General features: G+C 46.5%; 1 protein-coding gene across 1 annotated transcript in view; it reads left to right on the plus strand.

Moving 5' to 3' along the window:
* Positions 1-7499: 7499 nt before the first annotated feature.
* LOC149441884 (uncharacterized) overlaps positions 7500-24501 on the plus strand; it is a 47659-nt gene continuing 30657 nt past the window's right edge. The window contains exon 1 of the mRNA XM_089656795.1: positions 7500-8866. Within this exon, the coding sequence (XP_089512921.1) occupies positions 7566-8866 (1301 nt within the window). The 5' untranslated portion in view covers positions 7500-7565. The remainder of the gene's footprint in view (positions 8867-24501) is intronic.

Genomic DNA, 24501 nt, shown 5'->3' on the forward strand with positions numbered 1-24501 from the left:
TCACTTCCTGTCTGTACCTGACATCACTTCCTGTCTTTCATAGAGACTTCCTGTCTGGGTAGACGTGAGATCCCCACCTTGTGGAGCTCAGAGGAACTGCAGCCCCGAGAAGCGTCTGGTAGTGTGACCCCGGCCTTGTGCTGGGTGTGTATGGACTGTAGATCCTTATAGAGGGGTCACCTCCACTCCCACCAAGGGGAACAGAAATATATGACTGCTCGGGGGAGGGATTTTGGCCCCTTTGATTCTGCAGTAACATTGATGGCAGATTTAGTCCTGTAGAACATCTGGTATAAGGTATATTTCTGGGGTCACACTACCAGATGCTTCTCGGGGCTGCAGTTCCTCTGAGCTCCACAAGGTGGGGATCTCACTTCTACCCAGACAGGAAGTCTCTATGGAAGACAGACAGGAAGTGATGTCAGGTACAGACAAGAAGTAGAGAGGAGATGTTGGTGGAAGTGGCAGCAGAGGAGGTAATAAGATTTTATTTCCTATTTACACCCAGTAACCCCCCATCATGTCCGTCCTCTTCCTCCATAGTCATGTCCGTCCTCTTCCTCCATAGTCATGTCCGTCCTCTTCCTCCATAGTCACTGTGACATCTTTTATCTCCAGCAGATGATGAACATATATAGTGTGGGAACCCAGATTAACCCCTTCAGGGGCAGAACATTCCCCCACTTCATTTTTTTGACTATGGGGGGACTCCTCCGCTCTCAGAATACACAGATCAGCACTGAAGCTATTGGCTGCAGCCGCTGGGGGAGTGGCTTTTATCCGGCAGTGGCCACACATGGATGGAAATGTGAGCGATCCCTGCTGAACCAGCTGAATTTCCATGGATCTATGGTCACCTTCAGTGACTTCCTCCCCTCCCCCTCATCTCCTTCATGATGGAAGTCATGCTGAGATCATCTCCCATTGGCTGAGCAATATTCTCATTTGTCTCTCAGCTCCTTCTTGCTATTCCTCGTCCTGCCTGTTGTTTCCTTGGATTGATTTTCTGTGTAGTGACCCCGGCTTGGTCTCTTGGATGCGCTCGTCTGTTGCTTGCCCTGACCTTTCTCCTGATTCCTGGATCTCCTCCTCATCTCTCCTCCATATCCTCTTACACAGCTTTTCTCCACAACTGCAGTGACCCTGGGGGGAGGAAACTTGGCACCAGCACGCTGCCAAATCCATCCCCGCCACCCAATGTTCCTCCACCCAGAGTCAGAGAATCACCGCCATACACCATACCAATGTCCTTATCACCACCATACACCATACCAGCATCCTGATCACTGCCATACCAGAGACCTGATCACTGCCATACACCATACCAATGTCCTTATCACCGCCATACACCATACCAATGTCCTTATCACCGCCATACACCATACCAATGTCCTTATCACCGCCATACACCATACCAATGTCCTTATCACCGCCATACACCATACCAATGTCCTTATCACCGCCATACCCCATACCAGTATCCTGATCACTGCCATAGACCATACCAGCATCCTGATCACTGCCATACCAGAGACCTGATCACTGCCATACACCATACCAATGTCCTGATCACTGCCATACACCATACCAATGTCCTGATCACTGCCATACACCATACCAATGTCCTGATCACTGCCATACACCATACCAATGTCCTTATCACCGCCATACACCATACCAATGTCCTTATCACCGCCATACACCATACCAATGTCCTTATCACCGCCATACACCATACCAGCACCCTGATCATCCCCATACACCATACCACTGTCCTGATCACCACCATACACCATACCAATGTCCTGATCACCACCATACACCATACCAATGTCCTTATCACCGCCATACCCCATACCAATGTCCTTATCACCTCCATACACCATACCAGCATCCTGATCACCTCCATACACCATACCAATGTCCTGATCACCCCATACACCATACCAATGTCCTGATCACCACCATACACCATACCAATGTCCTGATCACCACCATACACCATACCAGCGTCTTGATCCCCACCATACACCATACCAATGTCATGATCACTTCCATACTCAATACCAGTGTCCTGATCACCCCATACACCATACCAGCATCCTGAACATTGTCATACCTCATACCAATGTCCTAATCAGTGCTATACGTCATACCAGCATCTGGCATTTTAGGGTCTCAACTGATCAATTTTCAGACATATATCCCATAGTTTGTAGACTCTATAACTTTCTCACAGACTAAATAATATAGACTGTTTTGGATTATTTTTACCCCCAGAATGTACCAGCATACATTTTGGCCTAAATGTATGAAGAAAGATTATTTCATTGCAAAATTTTATAACAAAAACAAAGAGAGCAAATGTTTTTTTTTTCAATTTTTTTGTATTTTTTTTATTTATATAGCAAACAAAAAAACAAAAACAGTGATGATCAAATACCTTAAAAAAATCTCTATCTCAAAAAATATAAAAAACATTCATGTGTAGTATTGCATGACCGCACAATTGTCATTCGAAGTGCAACAGTGCTGAAAGATGAAAATTGGCCTTAACTGGGAGGGGGTGAAAGTGCCCGATATTGAAGTGGATAATAGATAGACATGACTGGAGAGGTGAGGAGGATTCTGGGAATATCATTTGATGTGACTATTTGTGTTCAGATGTAGAGTTTTCCTCCTGTGAAGTCTGGAGATCATATGACATCACATTGCCTCCACCTCCCTCCCTGATAGAAGAGAGAAAGAAGAAGAAGATTCTAGAAGTCACCAGAGAGATCACTGAGCTGCTGACAGGAGAGGTGAGCGGTGCCGGGAATTCTGGGACATTCTCCAGTAACAGACAAGGGATGTGTCTGGATGGTGACTGTATCATTGTGTGTGTCAGGTTCCTATAAGGTGTCAGGGTGTCACTGTCTATTTCTCCATGGAGGAGTGGGAGTATTTAGAAGGACACAAGGATCTCTACAAGGACGTCATGATGGACAATCAGCCGCCCCTCACATCACCGGGTAAGAGGAGACTTTATTGTAAAGGAGAGAGCAGTACGGAGGATCCACCTAGATCCCCCATCATCTGATAAACACATAGAAACAATGGATTCAGTCAGTGTGTGTGTTTCCTACAGATGGATCCAGTCATGGGAACCCACCAGAGAGATGTCCCCGTCCTCTGTATTCCCGGGATTCCACACAGGAAGGTCACACCATCCCTCACCATCATCAGGTAGATGATGACAATTATTGGTAGTTGTGATTTATACACAGCATGTTTGTTACAATGAATGTTTTATTATATCTTTCAGAGTGGAATCCTCGGGGATGATAATATTGATGTTAAAGAAGAGTATAAAGAGGAGGATGAGGAGTATGGAGTGATGGAGGAGTTTTCAGAAGGACACAAGGATATGATGGAGCCACCTAATACCAGGAACCCACCAGAGAGATGTCCCCGTCCTCTGTATTCCCGGGATGCCACACAGGAAGGTCACACCATCCCTCCCCATTACAAGGTTGGTGGGATGGCGCATCTAGAACATGGATTCATAGAGAAGATGTGTACATTTTTATGTGAGTTTTTATTTTACAGATGATATTTTCTCTCATTTCCTTGATTTAGAGTGGAGATCCAATCGATATAGAATTTGAGGTGAAAGCAGAAGAAGAAGAGGCGTATGTGAGGGATGATCAGCAGTCTATGGAGGAGGATGGAATAACGGGGACATTTATAGAGGAGGACACTCCTACAGAGATCAGCACAGGTGGGTCATGAACACTAAATCCATTCCTCCACCCATACTGCTCACTGATTGGTCCAGAGTAGGGCGGGGACTGGGTGATATCAGCCTGTAATCCCCTGGTCACTTTCCTGAGCTGTGTTCCCTGTCCTGTATTGCTGGATTTCTCTCGGATAATCTTCCATCTCTGTGCTGCAGACACAATTTATGTATCTAGACTGGATTTATGGAGGTTCTGGGGTTCAGCTGGCAGAAAAATATTGATTTTTACTCTAAGCATTGCATAATGTAGGCACCCAGGACATGTGACTGGGGTCTCCTGCCTTGTGCCTGACTCTTCCAGGGGACCTTCTCTGTTATCTGCTGGCTGTGCCGGGTGGAGGGATATGTCTGTAGTGTCTCAGACCCAAGTCACTGAGTGCAGTCTCAGGAGATGGGAGGCAAGCAACCCTTTAAGGACCTTTAATTACTGAATAACAATATTATGAGTCCTGGCCCTTACACTGTATACATTATTATTATTATACAGGATTTATGGCGCCAATGGTTTGGTCAGCGTTTTACATTATAGTGGGAGACAATACAGCAACAATACAGTTCAATACAAGAGGGATTTGAGGGCCCTGCTCCTTCGAGCTTACAATCTAGGAGGGAGGAGTGAATGGTACAGTAGGTGGTAACTGTGGGGGATGGACTGGTTGGAAGAGTAGAGGATTCCAGAATTAGCAGAGGACGGGATAGGCTTCCCTGAAGAGAAAGGTTTTCAGTGAACGCCAAAAGGCAGGTGATAATTTGATAGATTGGGGTAGGGAGTTCCAGAGGATGGGTGACGCCCTGGTGAAGTCCTGGAGATGAGCATGGGAGGAGGAGACAAGGGAGCTAGAGAGTAGGAGGTCTTGCGAGGAGCGGAGAGTACAGTTTGGGTGATATCTAGAGATAAGATCGGTTATTAAAATTTGGGCAGTGTTGTGGATGGCTTTATATGTCATTGTCAGAGTTTTGAATTTTTTCCGTTTGGCAACTGGGAGCCAGTGGAGGGATTGGCAGAGAGGGGTGGAGAACACTGAGTGGAGGTCAGTGGAGGGATTGGCAGAGAGGGGTGGAGAACACTGAGTGGAGGCCAGTGGAGGGATTGGCAGAGAGGGGTGGGGGACACTGAATGGAAGCCAGTGGAGGGATTGGCAGAGAGGGGTGGAGGACACTGAGTGGAGGCCGGTGGAGGGATTGGCAGAGAGGGGTGGAGGACACTGAGTGGAGGCCAGTGGAGGGATTGGCAGAGAGGGGTGGAGGACACTGAATGGAGGCCAGTGGAGGGATTGGCAGAGAGGGGTGGAGGACACTGAATGGAGGCCAGTGGAGGGATTGGCAGAGAGGGGTGGAGGACACTGAATGGAGGCCAGTGGAGGGATTGGCAGAGAGGGGTGGAGGACACTGAATGGAGGCCAGTGGAGGGATTGGCAGAGAGGGGTGGAGGGCACTGAATGGAGGCCAGTGGAGGGATTGGCAGAGAGGGGTGGAGGATACTGAATGGAGGCCAGTGGAGGGATTGGCAGAGAGGGGTGGCAGATACAGAACGGTTAGTGAGGTGGATGAGTCTGGCAGCAGCATTCTTGATAGACTGGAGGGGGATAGCCTGCGATGAGATCGGCCAGTGAGGAGGGAGTTACAGTAGTCGAGGCGAGATATGACAAGGGAGTGAATAAGTTGCTTAGTGGTTTCCGAGGTTAGGATGGTGTTAGTGATATTTATGGTGAAGTCAGGGTAGGGGGCACGGGCTGGGGGGAAAAGTCAGTTTTGGAAAGATTGAGTTTGAAGAAGTGGAGTGACATCCAAGCCGATATGTCACTTAGTAGGTTAGTAATGCGAAAGGAGACTGAAGGGGTGAGGTGAGGAGGAGACTGAAGGGGTGAGGTGAGGAGGAGACTGAAGGGGTGAGGTGTAGAAAGATAGATTTGCATGTCATCAGCATAGAGATGGTAGTTGAAGCCATGGAAGTTTTTCAAGTGACCAAGGGAGGAGGTGTAGATGGAGAAGAGAAGGGGTCCAAGGACAGAACCTTGAGGGACCCCAACAGAGAGGGGGAGGGAGGGGGAGGTGGCAGCATTATAGGTAACACTGAAGGAGCATTGGGATAGGTAGGAAGAGAACCAGGAGAGAGTGGAGTTGCTGAGGCCAAAAGAGTGGAGTTTTTTGAGGAGGAGGGGATGGTCAACTGTGTCAAAAGCCGCAGAGAGGTCAAGTAGTAAGAGTATGGAGTAGTGGCCATTGGTTGGGATGAGTATGGAGTAGTGGCCATTGGTTGGGATGAGTATGGAGTAGTGGCCATTGGTTGGGATGAGTACGGAGTAGTGGCCATTGGTTGGGATGAGTACGGAGTAGTGGCCATTGGTTGGGATTAGTATGGAGTAGTGACCATTGGTTGGGATGAGTATGGAGTAGTGGCCGTTGGTTGGGAGGAGTACGGAGTAGTGGCCGTTGGTTGGGATGAGTACGGAGTAGTGGCCATTGGTTGGGATGAGTATGGAGTAGTGGCCGTTGGTTGGGATTAGTATGGAGTAGTGGCTGTTGGTTGGGATGAGTATGGAGTAGTGGCCATTGGTTGGGATGAGTATGGAGTAATGGCCGTTGGTTGGGATGAGTATGGAGTAGTGGCCGTTGGTTGGGATGAGTATGGAGTAGTGGCCATTGGTTGGGATGAGTACGGAGTAGTGGCCATTGGTTGGGATGAGTATGGAGTAGTGGCCATTGGTTTTTGCAGTTAGTAGATCATTAGTGAGTTTTAGTAGGGCAGTTTCAGTGGAGTGTAGTGAGCGAAAGTCAGACTGTAAAGGGTGAAGAAGGTTGTTGTCGGTGAGGTGGGAGCTCAGGCGATTGTAGACTAAGCGTTCTAGGAGTTTAGAGGTAAATGGCAGCAGGGAGATGGGTCTTAAGTTGTTCAGGTTGGTGGGGTCCAGGGAGGGCTTGTTAAGTATGGGAATGATGTGTGCATGCTTTAGAGGGGAGGAGAAGGCACCAGTAGAGAGGGAAAGATTGAAGATGTGAGTGAGGGAGCATAGGATGGAAGAGGAGGGGGACCAAAGGAGTTGTGAGGGGACAGGATCCAGGGGGCAGGTGGTGAGTTCGGCTTCTGATAAAACCTTAGTGACCTCTTCAGTATAGCGGGGTCAAAGGAGGACAGTGTTGAGGGAGGTATGGTGTGAGGGATACTAAGTGGGATGGATGTCTGTGTAGTGGCGATGTCCCTATGAATTGCATCAATCTTGTTTCGGAAGTGGAGTGCAATCTCGTGGGCAGTGAATGAGGCGCTGGGTGGCGATGGGGGTGGAGAAAGTAGAGAGTTAAAGGTAGAGAAGAGCCGATGAGGACTCGAAGAGAAGGTATTAATGAGAGTGACAAAGTAGGCTTGTTTGGCAGTTTGAAGGGAGGAAGTGTATGTTAGAAAAGCAGGTTTATATTGGGTGAATGCTTGGTGGGATTTGGTTTTAGGCCACAATCGCTCCAGCACGATTACATTACATACTCCTAACCCCTGCACTATATACTCCATTTTATACATTACATACTCCTGACTTCTGCTCTCTATCTACCCACTGTTATATATTAACATAGGAAAACACGGAGAAGATGGCAATGAGTGATAGAGGGGGTGGGGACCCTCGTCCTATAATCCCCTCATCACTGTCCCTCCTATAAAAGACAGTTCTGGTTGTTTCCTCACTCTCTGATTAAGGTCCATGAATAAAGAAATGACCTGGTAGGAGATCAGAGGAGCCATTTCCTAGTTCCCTTGAGGGTGGAATTGTAAGCTCCTCAGAGACCAAGCTGCCTGATGTGGGCGGAGTCCTGGTTTGGGGGAACCAATCATCTCCTGTCTAGTAATCCTCTTTGTCTTTGTATTTTAGTCCATGGCCGGGAGATGAGGAAAACCTCCGAGGATTGTCTCACTTTGTCTCCAGACTGGAAAGTAGAAGATGAGGACATCACACAGTATAGTCCAGGAGAAAACCCGGCTCCCTCCAATGTCCATCCGGCACCACCCAGTGTAGATGGACCATCGGATTCCTCGTATCCTGAGGAACCTCAGACTGTGCGGGACCGGGCCGGCCTTCCAACAGGGAAGAACTTATCCTGTACTGAGTGCGGGAAGGGTTTCCGTTCTAAACATGGTCTTAATGTGCATAAAAGATCTCACATGGGGCAGAAGCCGTATTCCTGTCCTGAGTGTGGAAACTGTTTTTCACATATGTCCAATTTTTATAGACATCAGAGATCTCACACAGGGGAAAAGCCGTATTCCTGTCCTGAATGTGCAAAATGTTTTTCAGAAAAGTCCAATCTTCACATACATCAGAGATCTCACACAGGGGAAAAGCAATATTCCTGTCCTGAGTGTGGAAAATGTTTTTCAGTGAAGTCCCAGCTTTACAGACATCAGAGATCTCACACGGGGGAGAAGCCATATTCCTGTCCTGAGTGTGGGAAGTGTTTTTCAAGGAAGTACAATCTTTACACACACCAGAGATCTCACACAGGGGAGAAGCCATATTCCTGTCCTGAGTGTGGGAAATGTTTTTCAGACAAGTCCCATCTATACAAACATCAGAGATCTCACATGGGGGAAAAGCTGTATACCTGTTCTGAGTGCAGAAAATGTTTTTCAGACAAGTCCTATCTTCAGACACATCAGAGATCTCACACGGGGGAGAAGCCATATTCCTGTTCTGAGTGTGGGAAATGTTTTTCACAGAAGTCCAGTCTTTCCAAGCATCAGAGATCTCACACAGGGGAGAAGCCGTATTCCTGTCCTGAGTGCGGGAAATGTTTTTCATTTAAGACCAGTCTTAACGCACATCAGAGATCTCATACGGGGGAGAAGTCGTATTCCTGTCCTGAGTGTGGGAAATGTTTTTTAGTGAAGTCCCATCTGAACACACATCAGAGATCTCATACGGGGGAAAAGCCATATTCCTGTCCTGAGTGTGGGAAATGTTTTTCAGCTAAGTCCCATCTTTACACACATCAGAGATCTCATACGGGGGAGAAGCTGTATTCCTGTCCTGAGTGTGGGAAATGTTTTTCATTGAAGTCCCATCTTCACACACATCAGAGATATCATACGGGGGAGAAGCCGTATTCCTGTCCTGAGTGCAGGAAATGTTTTTCACGGAAGTCCCATCTTTCCAGACATCAGAGATGTCACACAGGTGAGAAGCCGTATTCCTGTCCTGAGTGTGGGAAATGTTTTTCACGGAAGTCCCATCTTTCCAGACATCAGAGATGTCACACAGGGGAGAAGCCACTTTCCTGTCCTGAGTGAGGGAAATGTTCCTCACTGAAGTCTTGTCTTCCTGTACATCAGGGGTCCCACACAACCCTGGAGGTGTATTAGTGCCTTGAGTGCGGGAAATGTCTTCTAGATGAATGTTGCTGGACATCCCAGCTCTCATGTGGGGAAGAAGCACACCCTGATATACACCTCAGATATACTCCATGGCTGATCTTCATCATGGAAGAAACAGTTCATAAGGAGATGAGAGGCCCCCAAAGACATGGATGAAGTGCAGTAAATGTCGGGGTGCAGAGTGGTCAGTAGATCCTGGAAATGAAGGACACAACTTCAGCCCTTCTTGGGTGTCGGAGTTGCGTTTTCTGATAATGATATAGCGGGTTACAGAGCTAGAAGCCGGGAGTGCCCAGATCTCGTTATCGGGGAACTTTACACAGACAACAAGAACTTCTGAAGTTGATGTCCTTCATTTCAAGGCTCTACAGAACAGTGGTGACCCCGAAGTGTCTCTCTTTCTTCAGTCGATCCTTCTCCCATCCCCCAACAGGAGGGAAGGAGAACTCCGCCCCAAACTAGGGGGGAACTTTCCTCTCATTATTTCCCTTGGCTTCTGTGTGGGTTTGGGTGGTTGGAGGAGTGCGGCATGAGAGGGAACACAGCTTGTTGTTCTATGTCTACATATGGGGTCTGGGTAGAGGGGATCCACCGGAAAATATTTCTACTCTTTGATTTTGTGGAAACTGTTTTTGTTCTCACTTTGAAGGGCGATATTATGTGTGGTTTGTAAAAGGGATTGGCCCAATAGATACCGCCCCACTTAGAGAATAGATGAACTAATATGACCAGCATTCATTCAGCCATGTCACATGTTGGTCTTTTCATACAGTGATTTCCTATGATCATTGGCTCCATCTAGTGGCCATAATGTGGTATGGAACTGTTTTTCCTAATTGAGGCATTTTGGTGTCACGGCTGGACACATGCTTGTCTCTCCACCCAACATATTATTAGTGTACTATGTCAGGGATGGTGTCATACAAATAACGGAGATCACACTCCTACATTTATGAGTACAGTAGACATTGAAGGACATAAATTAAAAAAAACCTCAGGATTAAACCAACCATTGATTTAAAGCAAAAAAAACCTATCTGGCCTTTAGATGGCGCTAAGTATCATAGTAATTCGCTCCACCTACTATATGAAAGGGTTAATAGTTCACTCACTTTTGCTTTGTGCCTACTAACTGGTTTGTTGTACATACAAGATGTTCCCGTGGGATGTGAATGCTGGTATCTATGCACACATTTCTTGTTTATAGAAATCAGAAGTCACTATCCTGTTGTATTTTTGTTATGACGCAACATGGAGTAGTTTACTGAAAATTCTGTATTCTGATTGGTGATTTATGGAAAACGCCTGATATATGCCGGGTTATCATTTATTATTAAAGCTTGATGAATAATAAAGAAGTCACATTTTGCATCACACATCCAGATGTCTGACTTGTATTATTCCCAAAGTACTTTGAACTGGATGTTTGTATGGAGGAGGAGGCCGGCATAAATTGATGTTCCTGTCAGAAGTGGGATAGGATCGGCCATCGGAGGTAAGTGAGCATTTTTTGTCTTCCTTTGCCCTGATCGCCCCCTATCTCCACCAAGCCTCTGTGCTGCGGTAGCACAAGCAATTGTCTGCTGGAGCTTTGGGAGCTCGCGGGGTTAAACAGAACCTAGGTTGATGTATAAGAAATGTGTGTATGTCCTCCATACAATCATACAGAGCAGTGTGTTCAGTGATTATGTACGCTTGTAACTAGAGAAACTGTTCAGTTGATGTATTCTAAGTCTCTGTAGGACTGTGAGATGCCCCATCTACTCAGTGAGGAGATTTCTCCATTGGCCTGGGATAGGTGAAAGCATGGTGACAGTCTGAAGGAGTCACAATAGGGTGTACCTGTCCAGGTGATTTTCAGCCTTGAAGCACTTGTGCAGTTGAGAAGAATTTTGTTGGAGCTCTACGTGAGTTCAGTCCAGCTTCACCCGGCACAAAGAGTCATCACTGGGAGTGAAACACATAGGCCAGCTCACATAATATTGCTTCTTTGCTTTGCAGTGATGATGGGAAACTCCCAAGGTAAGGGGAAGTACCCAGACCCTCCGGAGCCACCGTGTAAAGTATTCAGAGGAAGAAAACCTGTTAAAGAAATTTACTAAGGAAGACGGATCAGCTCTAGAAAAATCCCAACTATCAGCTAATGAGACATGTAAAGAGTATTTGTCACCTTGGGATTGTTATGTTGTCCCGTGAGTGGACAGCTTGGTGGGGTGGAGTTCAACCATGGGGAGTGCCAGTCCTTTTCCCAGAGATGGGGACAATGATGATTTTCACATGGATATAATAAAGGGGATATGTTTAGGGGATGAAACTGCCTTTCCCTATTTTGGTCCAGATCCTGAGTGGGATATGAAAGGGGGAGCATTGAATTGGTTGAAGTATGCCCCAGGATATAAGCGCCCGACACCAATCCCTTCTGCCCCAGTAGCTAAACACAGTAATAATCCTTTTTTTGCCACTTCTTTGACGCCTGCCACTGCGCTTCCTGATTATATTCAGCTGTATCCTCAGCTCACTAAGGATGAGGATTATTTGTTGTCTTGGAGGAGAAATGCATTACACTCTGTCCCAGCCCCCACCGTCTCACACTGATGAAAGAGGCCATTTGGCAGTGATCTGTGGTGATGTGGAAGATTCTTCAGGTCAGGTTGAAGTTTATCAATGTGTGAAATGAATAAAGAGTGGAAAGAAAAAAAAAATACATTGGGAAGGACATTAGACCAGATGCAGCAAACTGGCTGCTCTGCTGCCCAGGACCAAGAAAAAAAATGAAAGGTAGTAAGAAATCCATTGAAATGAGGCGGACAGACATCCATGGTAAAAGAGCAGACAGTACAGGAGAGGGACGTATCAAGATTCAAAAGGAGATGTAGAGGTGAGTCAGCAGGAGCAAAATAATTCAGAAGAATTTGGTATTATTTGAGGTCCAGAAAAGAAGCAGAAGACGATGGAGCCACTTAAGCTTACCCTTACATCATTGTGGGAAATGATGTGGTGATCAAGCAAATGGAAATTAATGATGTTAACGACATTATAAAGGGTTGTCCTGATCCTCGGAAAAACCCCACTGCTGCCATAAACTACTTGAAAAGAGCAACGCAGAGACAACAATGTTCACAACAGGACATGAAGATAATCATCGATGGAATTTTGGGATATAATATGGAATCAGGTTGAGATTGGACCAACGTGCTGCTATTTATGAGCTTCATGAGCCGTTTGGACTGACTGTGGAATATGAGTGAGAACGTTCGTAGGACAGAAACAGATGTGGAAGGAGTTGGCTGCAGAAATGCAGAAGTTGTGGAAAGATAAGCAGTCACTAGCTACAGCAGTTGCTTGTAAGCAGAGCAGTATGGAATCAACTACGGAGTTCCTAAAAAGATTTAAGAAGGTCTGGAAAGAAGAGGCAGGATGAAATCTGACATCAGAGTTAGGAATTATATATATACAGGCAGTTATGCAGGGATAGAAAATGGGAGTGGAGGCATCTATGGCTATGAAATTGGGACATAACACCGTGTTACATACTACACATCACGTGTAGTGATGTGATAATTTCTTTGCCCATTTTCCAGTGTATACTTCTATTATGCAGTGTTTGTTTTGCCCTTTTCCAATATGGCTGCTATGCTCTCTGGGCATTGAGGATGAGGTCATCAGAGAGAGACTTGTGAAAAAGAGGGAAGTGTGGATTTCCTGGGGGAGAGATAACTCAGACTGTAAGTGTTGCAGCCTCCCCTCACTGAGACATGCAGAAAAGACTGTTAATGCTTTAATGTTCCTGTGTGGAAGATACTTTATGTTGGATGGTCACTGAATGTGATTTCTCCAATACATGGACTTTCATATACAATGCTGTGTGGATTACTGTCTATGTGGATGATACATTTCTCAGTTGGGATTTCACTTGTTATCCACAAGCCCCAATTGAGTGGAGGCGCTAGTGCTTGTTAGAGATCTTGTCCTGATCACACAGATTATAAGGTTTCTGCTCCTAAATACTATACAGGTGACACCATCATACCCCAGTAGCCGCAAAGAGTGTACAAATAGCACTACATTTGGAGGCACTGCTGAGAGCTATCTTGGATCAGGACATTAAGGAACTACCATGTCATTGTTATTAACAGAAGCTGTGAGGCAGTGAGCCCTAGAAGAGGGACTGCCACCTGAAAGGACATTTGCCATTTCATATGTGCCTATCACTGTGAGTTCCCACAGACTGCAGGAGGCACTAAAAGCAAATAAAACCTTGTAGTATGCCACTCTTGTGGATAAAAGAGAAGAGGATGAGAGTTGTGAACTGTATACCCATTATCTTTGTCTCAGTGAGGTGGATTTAAATCCAGATAAAGGGCCCTTCTGCATAAATCCCAAAGGGGCTGAAGCAATTGGTTGTGCTGTAGTATTTCCAGTGATTTCACCTCCAGTAAGGAGAGAGTTACCAGCCCTGCCTGTAAAGTGTGAACCATTGAACACAACGACTTCATCAGGAGAGTCTGAAATGTCGCCTGCTACAGCCACCATGCAGGAAACAAATATTGAGTCACTGAAGTCATTGCTTAGAATTTACATGCTGATTCTTACCGCAAATGAAAGGCTTTTTCCGGAGTGCTACCTGTCCCTGCTGGTGAAGAAAGCTTTGAAGTGTGGAAAGATTTTGCACAAGTGATAGAGGAATGGATATGCACAGAGGAAAAGAAAAACAGCGCATCATGGAAAGCTTAAGACCACCAGCATCCATTATTGTCAGAGCTTACAAGGACACACATGTGAGTACCAGTGCTCAAGAATATATTGATATTTTGACAGATGCTTATGGACGGCACCGTGACCCGGATCAGATGCAGATTGCTGATTGTAAACAGACAAAGCATAGAGAGGGAGAGGATGTTTCTGTGTTTGTGAGGAGGCTAGAAGTGCTTCTAGGAAGATTGCTCACTGAAAAGGTTATCTCTCCTGCAGATGTTGATAAATTAAGGACTGCTCAAATCATAAAGGGGCTTCTGCCGCATCACCCAATGTCACCGGCCCTAAGAGTTGTTTTGAGAGAGAGAAACTTTACTTTACTGAAACTATGAGTGTAGTAAAGAAACAGGAGGCTGATATCCTTTTTAGTACCCCTTCTAAAAGCAAAGTTCATCAGAGTTCTTGGGGTGAGCACAAAAATGAGACTGTTGCTAAAAACAAAGAAGTTGGTAGACTTCCACAGCCTAGAGCTCTATCTGCTGATAAAACCTCCATTGATAAGCCTCTCTTCCACATTGAATGTTTCCGCTGTGGACAAACAGGCCACACAGTTCATCAGTGTCTACAGATTGCTGATAGTTCTGAAATTCATAGTAAAGCTGGAAAAATGTATAAAAGAAAACAGAGAAAATCAAGAAAACAAATGTTCACTAAACTGCCTGGAGTAGGCCGCAGATGTACTTTCAGTTTGTTAATGATATACCCAATACTGCTCTGTTTGACACCGGCTCTCAGGTGACTATTATCTACAGACCCTTCTATCAGCAACACTTAAGCCACCTCCCATTGAAACCTATGGACACTATACCTGTTTATGGTGTGGGAGAAAATCCTGTTTTTATGGATGGTTGTTTAGAAGTTGAGCTTCGCATTCCTGGTGTGACAGCTGATGAGGATCCCCCACTTAAAGTCATTGCCTATGTGAGCCCTTCACCCGGGGGTAGCAAGTCTGCTCCTATGATTGTGGGTTCCAATGTTGAAGCCGTTGAGGCTGCTTTCATAAGATTTCTTCAGCCACAACAGGATACTCCTCTACCTTCACTGCCTGTTGCTCCAGAACTTCAAAATATCTGCCAAACTTTTGCTCCTGATCTTCCTGGAGGATGTGTGGGGAATCCATGGCATCCCATAGAGCTTCCAGCCGGGGGAGTGAGAGTGTTGCAGGTTTATGTGGAAATTTCACCGGGTGCAAACGGTAGCTTTTTCCTGCTAGAGACTGATCTGAAAGAGGCTGCAAAGAATGGCTGGGAGATAGTCTTTCCTTTCTCGTACTATCATTTAAAATGTCCAAGAGTGGATGCTGTTACTGTTTGGAATGTTACCACATACCCAGTTATAATACCAGCCTGGCAGGAGGTAGCCTATTGTTACCCAGTGGAGACCATTAGCTCTTACCCTGCCAAGGTCGAGGGGAAAGAAACCAAATTAGACTTTCACCTGAATGATGCTGATAGTCCTGCAGAGCACAAACAAGCACTAGAAGAGCAGCTAATGGAATACAATGACGTTTTCTCTACTGATGACATGGATGTTGGGTGTGCTAAAAGTATTTAACGCAGTATTTGCCTAACAGATAGCACCCCCTTTAGAGAAAGATCCAGGCGCATACCTCCTAAAGATCTGGATGATGTTCAAGAGTGCTTGCACAAAATGAAAGATCAAAACATCATTGTTGAGTCTAAAAGCCCATATGCATCCCCAATAGTGATGGTCAGAAAGAAAAATGATGGAGTGCGAATATGTGTTGATTACAGGACTCTAAATCAGCGAACGGTTCCAGATTAATACACGTTACCTCACATTGAGGAAGCTCTTGATGCCCTGCAAGGCAGCAAATGGTTCACAGTAATGGACTTAAGATCCGGGTATTACCAAGTACCAATGAGTGAGGAAGATCAAGAAAAGACAGCTTTTATTTGCCCCCTGGGGTTTTCCAGTTTGCTAGAATGCCTCAGGGAATTAGTGGTGCACCTGCAACCTTCCAGCATCTAATGGATCGGACACTGGGAGACCTTTGTCCCACTCAATGTATTGTCTACCTAGATGACATAATTGTTTTTGGCTCTACCCTGGAGGAGCATGATCAGAGACTATTTAAAGTGCTTGATCGTTTGAGGAGAGAAGGTCTTACAAATGTAAGTTTGCCCATTCTTCAGTAAACTTTGTGGGCCACATCGTATCTGCAGAAGGGGTAGCAACTGATCCTGCTAAAGTGGAGGCTGTGGTAACCTGGCCCTGTCCCACAAATCTGACAGAACTGAGGTCCTTCTTGGGGTTTTGTGGCTATTATCGCCGCTTCATTAGAGACTATTCCAAGACTGATCGGCCTCTTAATGACTTGCTTAAAGAGACACCTGGTATTGACACAACCAGCAAAACTCCTTTCAGTGAGAGGTGAACTTCTGCTTGTGAGGAAACTTTTCTACAGCTTAAAAAAAGCCTTACAGAAGCACCAGTGTTGGCTTATGTAGACCCACAAAAGCCATACGTTCTGCATGTAGATGCCAGCTATGATGGGTTAGGTGGAGTCCTCCATCAGGAGTACCCAGGAGGTCTAAGGCCTGTTGCTTATATCAGTCACAGTCTAAACCCAGCAGAAACTAATTTTCCTGTTCACAAACTGGAATTTCTTGCCCTGAAGTGGGCTATTGTTGAAAAGCTGCATGATTACTTGTATGGGGCTCAGTTTGAGGTGAGAACTGATAATAACCCCCTCACTTATGTCTTGACTACAGCCAAGCTGGATGCCACTGGTCATAGGTGGCTTGCTGCCTTGTCTAATTACCAATTCACTCTCAAGTACAAGCCAGGACCCAAAAATATTGGGGCTGATGCTCTCTCCATGCGTCCTGGATTGCCAATGAACTTAGAAGAAAGTGAATGGGAGGAAGTACCTGGGCCTGCTGTGGCTGCCTACTGTGCTACAGCTGCTGTACAAGGAGACAATATTGTTTTCTCTGACGTACGAGTTGTTGACTCATTGGGAGCTGGTGAAGAGTGTATCCCAGACATGTATTGCTGCCCCACTGCTCTAGGGATACCAGAAAACATCCAGCTGCAAAAGAAAGATATGATTCTTCTACAAATGAGGGATCCAGTAATCAGACATGTTAGAGAGTCTGTTTTCCACAAACATCCTAATTACATGAGAAAATTCCTACCTGAGCAGAGTAGCTACTATCTGAAGGAATGGGATGAACTCAAAATATTCAATGGACTTTTGTATAGGGTAATGTCAGGGATCCCCTCGATCCCCGCCGCGTTGGTCCCGGCGCAGGCGCAGTATGCCGCCCGGCGCAGGGACTCGAGCACTGGTTCCGGGCCGGCCGCGGCGTTCGAGTTCGCGCATGCGCAGTAGAAGCCGCGGCCGCCCGCTGGGCACCAATGGCAGCGCAGGGCGGGATATTTAAACGACCCTGAGCTGTCATTCAGTGCCTTCTGGTCTTTCCTGCATTCTGAATCCTGTGAACCTGTACCCTGTAAGTTATTGACCCGGATTGAACCTGACCTTGCTGTTTTCGCCTGTTCTGACCCTTGCTTTGCCTGACCTCTCTCCTGAATGCCCCCTATTGGATTTGACCTGCTGTTGCTGACCTGGCGTGTGACCCGACCATTCTATGCCCGCTGCCTTGTACCTTGCCGCCCTCTCTGTTACCGACCCGGCCCGTCTGACCCTGCTCATCCATCCATCCATCCCGTGCAGTGGGGTCTTCTGACCTCCTCACATCAGACTCTTCCCCGTGGGAGCCCCTTGCGCATACTACTACCACTGACGGACGCACCCGGTAGTCACGACCTGGTCTCAGGGAGCTCCAAGTCCATCCCCACCATCAGGGGCCCTGGTGAACAAGCACCCTGGGACTTAGACTCCGTGCGCTGGGGACGCCTATTCAGTGGAGTGCTAGTAGTACCGCCGGGCGGTCCCTTACAGGTACATTTGTTCCATGATCATCCTGGAAGGAGACAGCTAGTGCTCCCTCAAGTCTACAGAAAATCTGTTTTGAGAAGTTTGCATGACCAACATGGGCATCTAGGAGTTGAAAAAACATGGATTAATCCGAGACCGTTTCTTTTGGCCACGAACGAGGGAAGCTGTTGTGGACTATTGCTGCCGTTGTGTGAGATGTCTGCAACGGAAAACGCTGCCTACTCAAGCTGCTCCTATGGAACACTTGAAAAGTTCTGGTCCAATGGATTTAGTGTGCATGGACTTTTTGTGTATTGATAATGACAGCAGTGGTGTGGGAAATGTTTTGATTGTGACTGGTCACTACACTCGATATGCTCAAGCCTATCCCACCAAAGATCAAAAAGCAGTAACTGTGGCCAAAGTGTTGTGGGAGAAGTTTTTTGTTCATTCTGGACTGCCAAATCGACTTCACTCTGACCAGGGACGGGACTTTGAAAGTCGCCTAATTAAAGAGCTGTTAACATTGCTTAACATGGACAAGAGCCGAAGCACGCCTTATCATCCAGAGGGTGATGCTCTCCCTGAGCGTTTCAATCGTACCTTGTTGAATATGTTGGGTACCCTCCCTAATGGTGCTTAACAAACCTGGAGCCGACATGTTGGAGCTATGGTACATGCCTAGAATTGTACCAGACATGAGTCAACTGGTTTCTCTCCTTATTTTCTCATGTCCTAGATTGTAAGCTCGAAAGAGCAGGGCCCTTGAACCCCTTGTGTATTGTATTGTTACTGTCTTGTCTCATGTTCTGCCCCCCCCGCTACTGTACAGCGCTGAGCATACCCTTTGGCGCTATATAAATACTGTATAATAATAATAATTAGAGATGAGCGAATCGAAGTAGGCGAAGTGGAATTCGAGTCGAATATTGGAAAATTTTCGTAAATTTCGTAAATTTCGAATCGAAATTTTTCCTAAAATGGCGGCGGACATGTGCGGCGACGGAGCGGGGATGTCTGGGAAGACGCGCAGACAAGGCGCGCTGACCCATAATGCATTCCTTAATGACGTGATCGCATTAGCCAATCAGCAGCCAGCCAGCCAGCACTGTGTAATGGTCGAGCTATAAATAGCGGCCATTTTAGAATTCTTCATTTGCCTCCAGTCATTCAACAGAGGCAGACCGCTCTGTATTAGGGACAGAGTTAGGGCCACAGAAACGTTACTTGGGGACAGAGAAACGTTACTTAGGGACAGAGAACCATTACTCAGGGACACAGAATTGTTAATGAGGGCCACAGAATCGTTACTTAGGGCCAAAGAAACGCTAGTTAGGGCCACAGAATTGTTACTCAGGGACAGACAGAATTGTTACTGAGTGCCAGAGAATTGTTACTTAGGGCCACAGAAACGTTAGTTAGGGCCACAGAATTGTTACTCAGGGACAGACACAGAATTGTTACTGAGGGCCACAGAACTGTTACTGAGGGCCACAGAAACGTTAGTTAGGGCCACAGAATTGTTACTCAGGGACAGACACAGAATTGTTACTGAGGGACACAGAACTGTTACTTAGGGCCACAGAAACGTTAGTTAGGGCCACAGAATTGTTACTCAGGGACAGACACAGAATTGTTACTGAGGGCCACAGAATTGTTACTTAGGGCCACAGAATTGTTACTCAGGGAAGGACAGAATTGTTACTGAGGGCCACAGAATTGTTACTTAGGGCCACAGAATTGTTACTCAGGGAAGGACAGAATTGTTACTTAGGGCCACAGAAACGTTAGTTAGGGCAACAGAATTGTTACTCAGGGACAGACAGAATTGTTACTGAGTGCCAGAGAATTGTTACTTAGGGCCACAGAAACGTTATTAGGGCCACAGAATTGTTACTCAGGGACAGACACAGAATTGTTACTGAGGGCCACAGAATTGTTACTTAGGGCCACAGAAACGTTACTCAGGGACACAGAATTGTTACTGAGGGCCACAGAACCGTTACTTAGGGCCACAGAATTGTTACTCAGGGACAGACACAGAATTGTTACTCATGGACACAGAATTGTTACTGAGGGCCACAGAACCGTTACTTAGGGCCACAGAAACGTTACTCAGGGACACAGAATTGTTACTGAGGGCCACATAACCATAACTTAGGGCTACATAATTGTTACTCAGGGACAGACACAGAATTGTTACTGAGGGACACAGAATTGTTACTGAGGGCCACAACCGTTACTTAGGGCCACAGAATTTTTACTCAGGGACACAGAATTGTTACTGAGGGCCACAGAACCGTTACTTAGGGCCACAGAATTGTTACTCAGGGACACAGAATTGTTACTGAGGGCCACAGAACCGTTACTTAGGGCCTCAGAATTGTTACTCAGGGACAGACACAGAATTGTTACTGAGGGACACAGAATTGTTACTGAGGGCCACAGAAACGTTAATCAGGGACACAGAATTGTTACTGAGGGCCACAGAACCGTTACTTAGGGCCACATAAAAGTTAATCAGGGACACAGAATTGTTACTGAGGGCCACAGAACCGTTACTTAGGGCCACAGAATTGTTACTCAGGGACAGACACAGAATTGTTACTGAGGGACACAGAATTGTTACTTAGGGCCACAGAATTGTTACTCAGGGACAGACACAGAATTGTTACTGAGGGACACAGAATTGTTACTGAGGGCCACAGAACCGTTACTTAAGGCCACAGAAACGTTACTTAGGGCCACAGAAACGTTAATCAGGGACACAGAATTGTTACTGAGGGCCACAGAACCGTTACTTAGGGCCACATAAACGTTAATCAGGGACACAGAATTGTTACTGAGGGCCACAGAACCGTTACTTAGGGCCACAGAATTGTTACTGAGGGACAGACACAGAATTGTTACTGAGGGACACAGAATTGTTACTGAGGGCCACAGAATCGTTAATCAGGGACACAGAATTGTTACTGAGGGCCACAGAACCGTTACTTAGGGCCACATAAAAGTTAATCAGGGACACAGAATTGTTACTGAGGGCCACAGAACCGTTACTTAGGGCCACAGAATTGTTACTCAGGGACAGACACAGAATTGTTACTGAGGGACACAGAATTGTTACTGAGGGCCACAGAACCGTTACTTAGGGCCACAGAAACGTTAATCAGGGACACAGAATTGTTACTGAGGGCCACAGAACCATTACTTAGGACCACATAAACGTTAATCAGGGACACAGAATTGTTACTGAGGGCCACAGAATTGTTACTCACGGACAGACACAGAATTGTTTCTTGAGGGACACAGAATTGTTACTGAGGGCCACAGAACAGTTACTTAGGGCCACAGAAACGTTAATCAGGGACACAGAATTGTTACTGAGGGCCACAGAACCGTTACTTAGGGCCACGTAAACGTTAATCAGGGACAGACACAGAATTGTTACTGAGGGACACAGAATTGTTACTGAGGGCCACAGAACCGTTACTTAGGGCCACAGAATTGTTACTAAGGGACACAGAATTGTTACTGAGGGCCACAGAACCGTTACTTAGGGCCACAGAATTGTTACTTAGGGACACAGAATTTTTAATGAGGGCCACAGAACCGTTAATTAGGGCCACAGATTTGTTACTTAGGGACACAGAATTGTTACTGAGGGCCACAGAACTGTTACTTAGGGCCACAGAATTGTTACTCGGACAGACACAGAATTGTTACTCAGGGACACAGAATTGTTACTGAGGGCCACAGAACCGTTACTTAGGGCCACAGAATTGTTACTCAGGGACACAGAATTGTTACTGAGGGCCACAGAACTGTTACTTAGGGCCACAGAATTGTTACTCAGGGACACTGAATTGTTACTGAGGGCCACAGAACTGTTACTTAGGGCCACATAATTGTTACTCGGACAGACACAGAATTGTTACTCAGGGACACAGAATTGTTACTGAGGGCCACAGAACCGTTACTTAGGGCCACAGAATTGTTACTCAGGGACACAGAATTGTTACTGAGGGCCACAGAACTGTTACTTAGGGCCACAGAATTGTTACTCAGGGACACAGAATTGTTACTGAGGGCCACAGAACCGTTACTTAGGGCCACAGAATTGTTACTCAGGGACAGACACAGAATTGTTACTCAGGGACACAGAATTGTTACTGAGGGCCACAGAACCGTTACTTAGGGCCACAGAAACGTTACTCAGGGACACAGAATTGTTACTGAGGGCCACAGAACCGTTACTTAGGGCCACAGAATTGTTACTCAGGGACACAGAATTGTTACTGAGGGCCACAGAACCGTTACTTAGGGCCACAGAATTGTTACTCACGGACAGACACAGAATTGTTTCTTGAGGGACACAGAACTGTTACTGAGGGCCACAGAACCGTTACTTAGGGCCACAGAAACGTTAATCAGGGACACAGAATTGTTACTGAGGGCCACAGAACCGTTACTTAGGGCCACAGAGTTGTTACTAAGGGACACAGAATTGTTACTGAGGGCCACAGAACCGTTACTTAGGGCCACAGAATTGTTACTTAGGGACACAGAATTGTTACTGAGGGCCACAGAACCGTTAATTAGGGCCACAGATTTGTTACTTAGGGACACAGAATTGTTACTGAGGGCCACAGAACTGTTACTTAGGGCCACAGAATTGTTACTCGGACAGACACAGAATTGTTACTCAGGGACACAGAATTGTTACGGAGGGCCACAGAACCGTTACTTAGGGCCACAGAATTGTTACTCAGGGACACAGAATTGTTACTGAGGGCCACAGAACCGTTACTTAGGGCCACAGAATTGTTACTCAGGGACACTGAATTGTTACTGAGGGCCACAGAACTGTTACTTAGGGCCACAGAATTGTTACTCGGACAGACACAGAATTGTTACTCAGGGACACAGAATTGTTACTGAGGGCCACAGAACTGTTACTTAGGGCCACAGAAATGTTACTCAGGGACACAGAATTGTTACTGAGGGCCACAGAACTGTTACTTAGGGCCACAGAATTGTTACTCGGACAGACACAGAATTGTTACTCAGGGACACAGAATTGTTACTGAGGGCCACAGAACTGTTACTTAGGGCCACAGAATTGTTACTCGGACAGACACAGAATTGTTACTGAGGGCCACAGAATTGTTACTGAGGGCCACAGAACCGTTAATTAGGGACACAGAATTGTTACTGAGGGCCACAGAACTGTTACTTAGGGCCACAGAATTGTTACTCGGACAGACACAGAATTGTTACTCAGGGACACAGAATTGTTACGGAGGGCCACAGAACCGTTACTTAGGGCCACAGAATTGTTACTCAGGGACACAGAATTGTTACTGAGGGCCACAGAACCGTTACTTAGGGCCACAGAATTGTTACTCAGGGACACTGAATTGTTACTGAGGGCCACAGAACTGTTACTTAGGGCCACAGAATTGTTACTCGGACAGACACAGAATTGTTACTCAGGGACACAGAATTGTTACTGAGGGCCACAGAACCGTTACTTAGGGCCACAGAATTGTTACTCAGGGACACAGAATTGTTACTGAGGGCCACAGAACTGTTACTTAGGGCCACAGAATTGTTACTCAGGGACACAGAATTGTTACTGAGGGCCACAGAACTGTTACTTAGGGCCACAGAAATGTTACTCAGGGACACAGAATTGTTACTGAGGGCCACAGAACTGTTACTTAGGGCCACAGAATTGTTACTCGGACAGACACAGAATTGTTACTCAAGGACACAGAATTGTTACTGAGGGCCACAGAACTGTTACTTAGGGCCACATAAACGTTAATCAGGGACACAGAATTGTTACTGAGGGCCACAGAACCGTTACTTAGGGCCACATAATTGTTACTCAGGGACAGACACAGAATCGTTACTGAGGGACACAGAATTGTTACTGAGGGCCACAGAACCGTTACTTAGGGCCACAGAATTGTTACTCAGAGACAGACACAGAATTGTTACTGAGGGACACAGAATTGTTACTGAGGGACACAGAATTGTTACTCAGGGACACAGAATCGTTGAATTAAAGAGTATGTCAGACAACATGCAGAGGAGTGGCAGAGGAGGCAATGTTTGAGGAGCGAGCAGACGTGGCAGCAGAGGAAGGGGTCGAGGCAGCACTATTCGCAGCCAGAGGCCAGTGCTCCCGGTGTCATCCAGTGGTCGTGTCTCCACCGACAACCCTGCCGTCGTCGATTGGTTGGCTCGGTCGTCTTCCTCTTCCCAGGTCACCTCTGACACCTACAGCCAACGGTCGGTGGGTACGTCAGACACAACCGTTAGTTGGCATGGCCCGGGACCAAGCCCACTGAAATCACATGTCCTCTACCTGCCCCTGTCCTTTGGTGTTCCCTCACCAAGCGAAGTATCGCATGCTGTGGGCTCAGCCCCACTGTACAGTGAGGAAGAGCTAACAGAGGGCGGTCAGGAACGGGGGGAGACATCCGCCTTTTCAGCAGCCAGGCGAAGAAGTAGTGGCGAGGAGAATGGCTCGGTAGCCGGTCTAAAGACAGGTCTGTCTCCTGACCCAGACGCAGCCGAGGGGGCTAGTAGTGAGGCGGAGACCCTACTTGATGATGAGGAGGTTGATCGCACTTGGCAACCTCGTCGTCATCAGGCAATTTCTTCCGCATCATCAGGAGAAGAGGGTGGCAGCTT

This window comes from Staurois parvus, unplaced genomic scaffold (genome assembly GCF_062004578.1).
Source record: "Staurois parvus isolate SC_StPar_1 unplaced genomic scaffold, SC_StPar_1.0 ptg000940l, whole genome shotgun sequence".
In the NCBI taxonomy this organism is placed as follows: Eukaryota; Metazoa; Chordata; class Amphibia; order Anura; family Ranidae; genus Staurois; species Staurois parvus.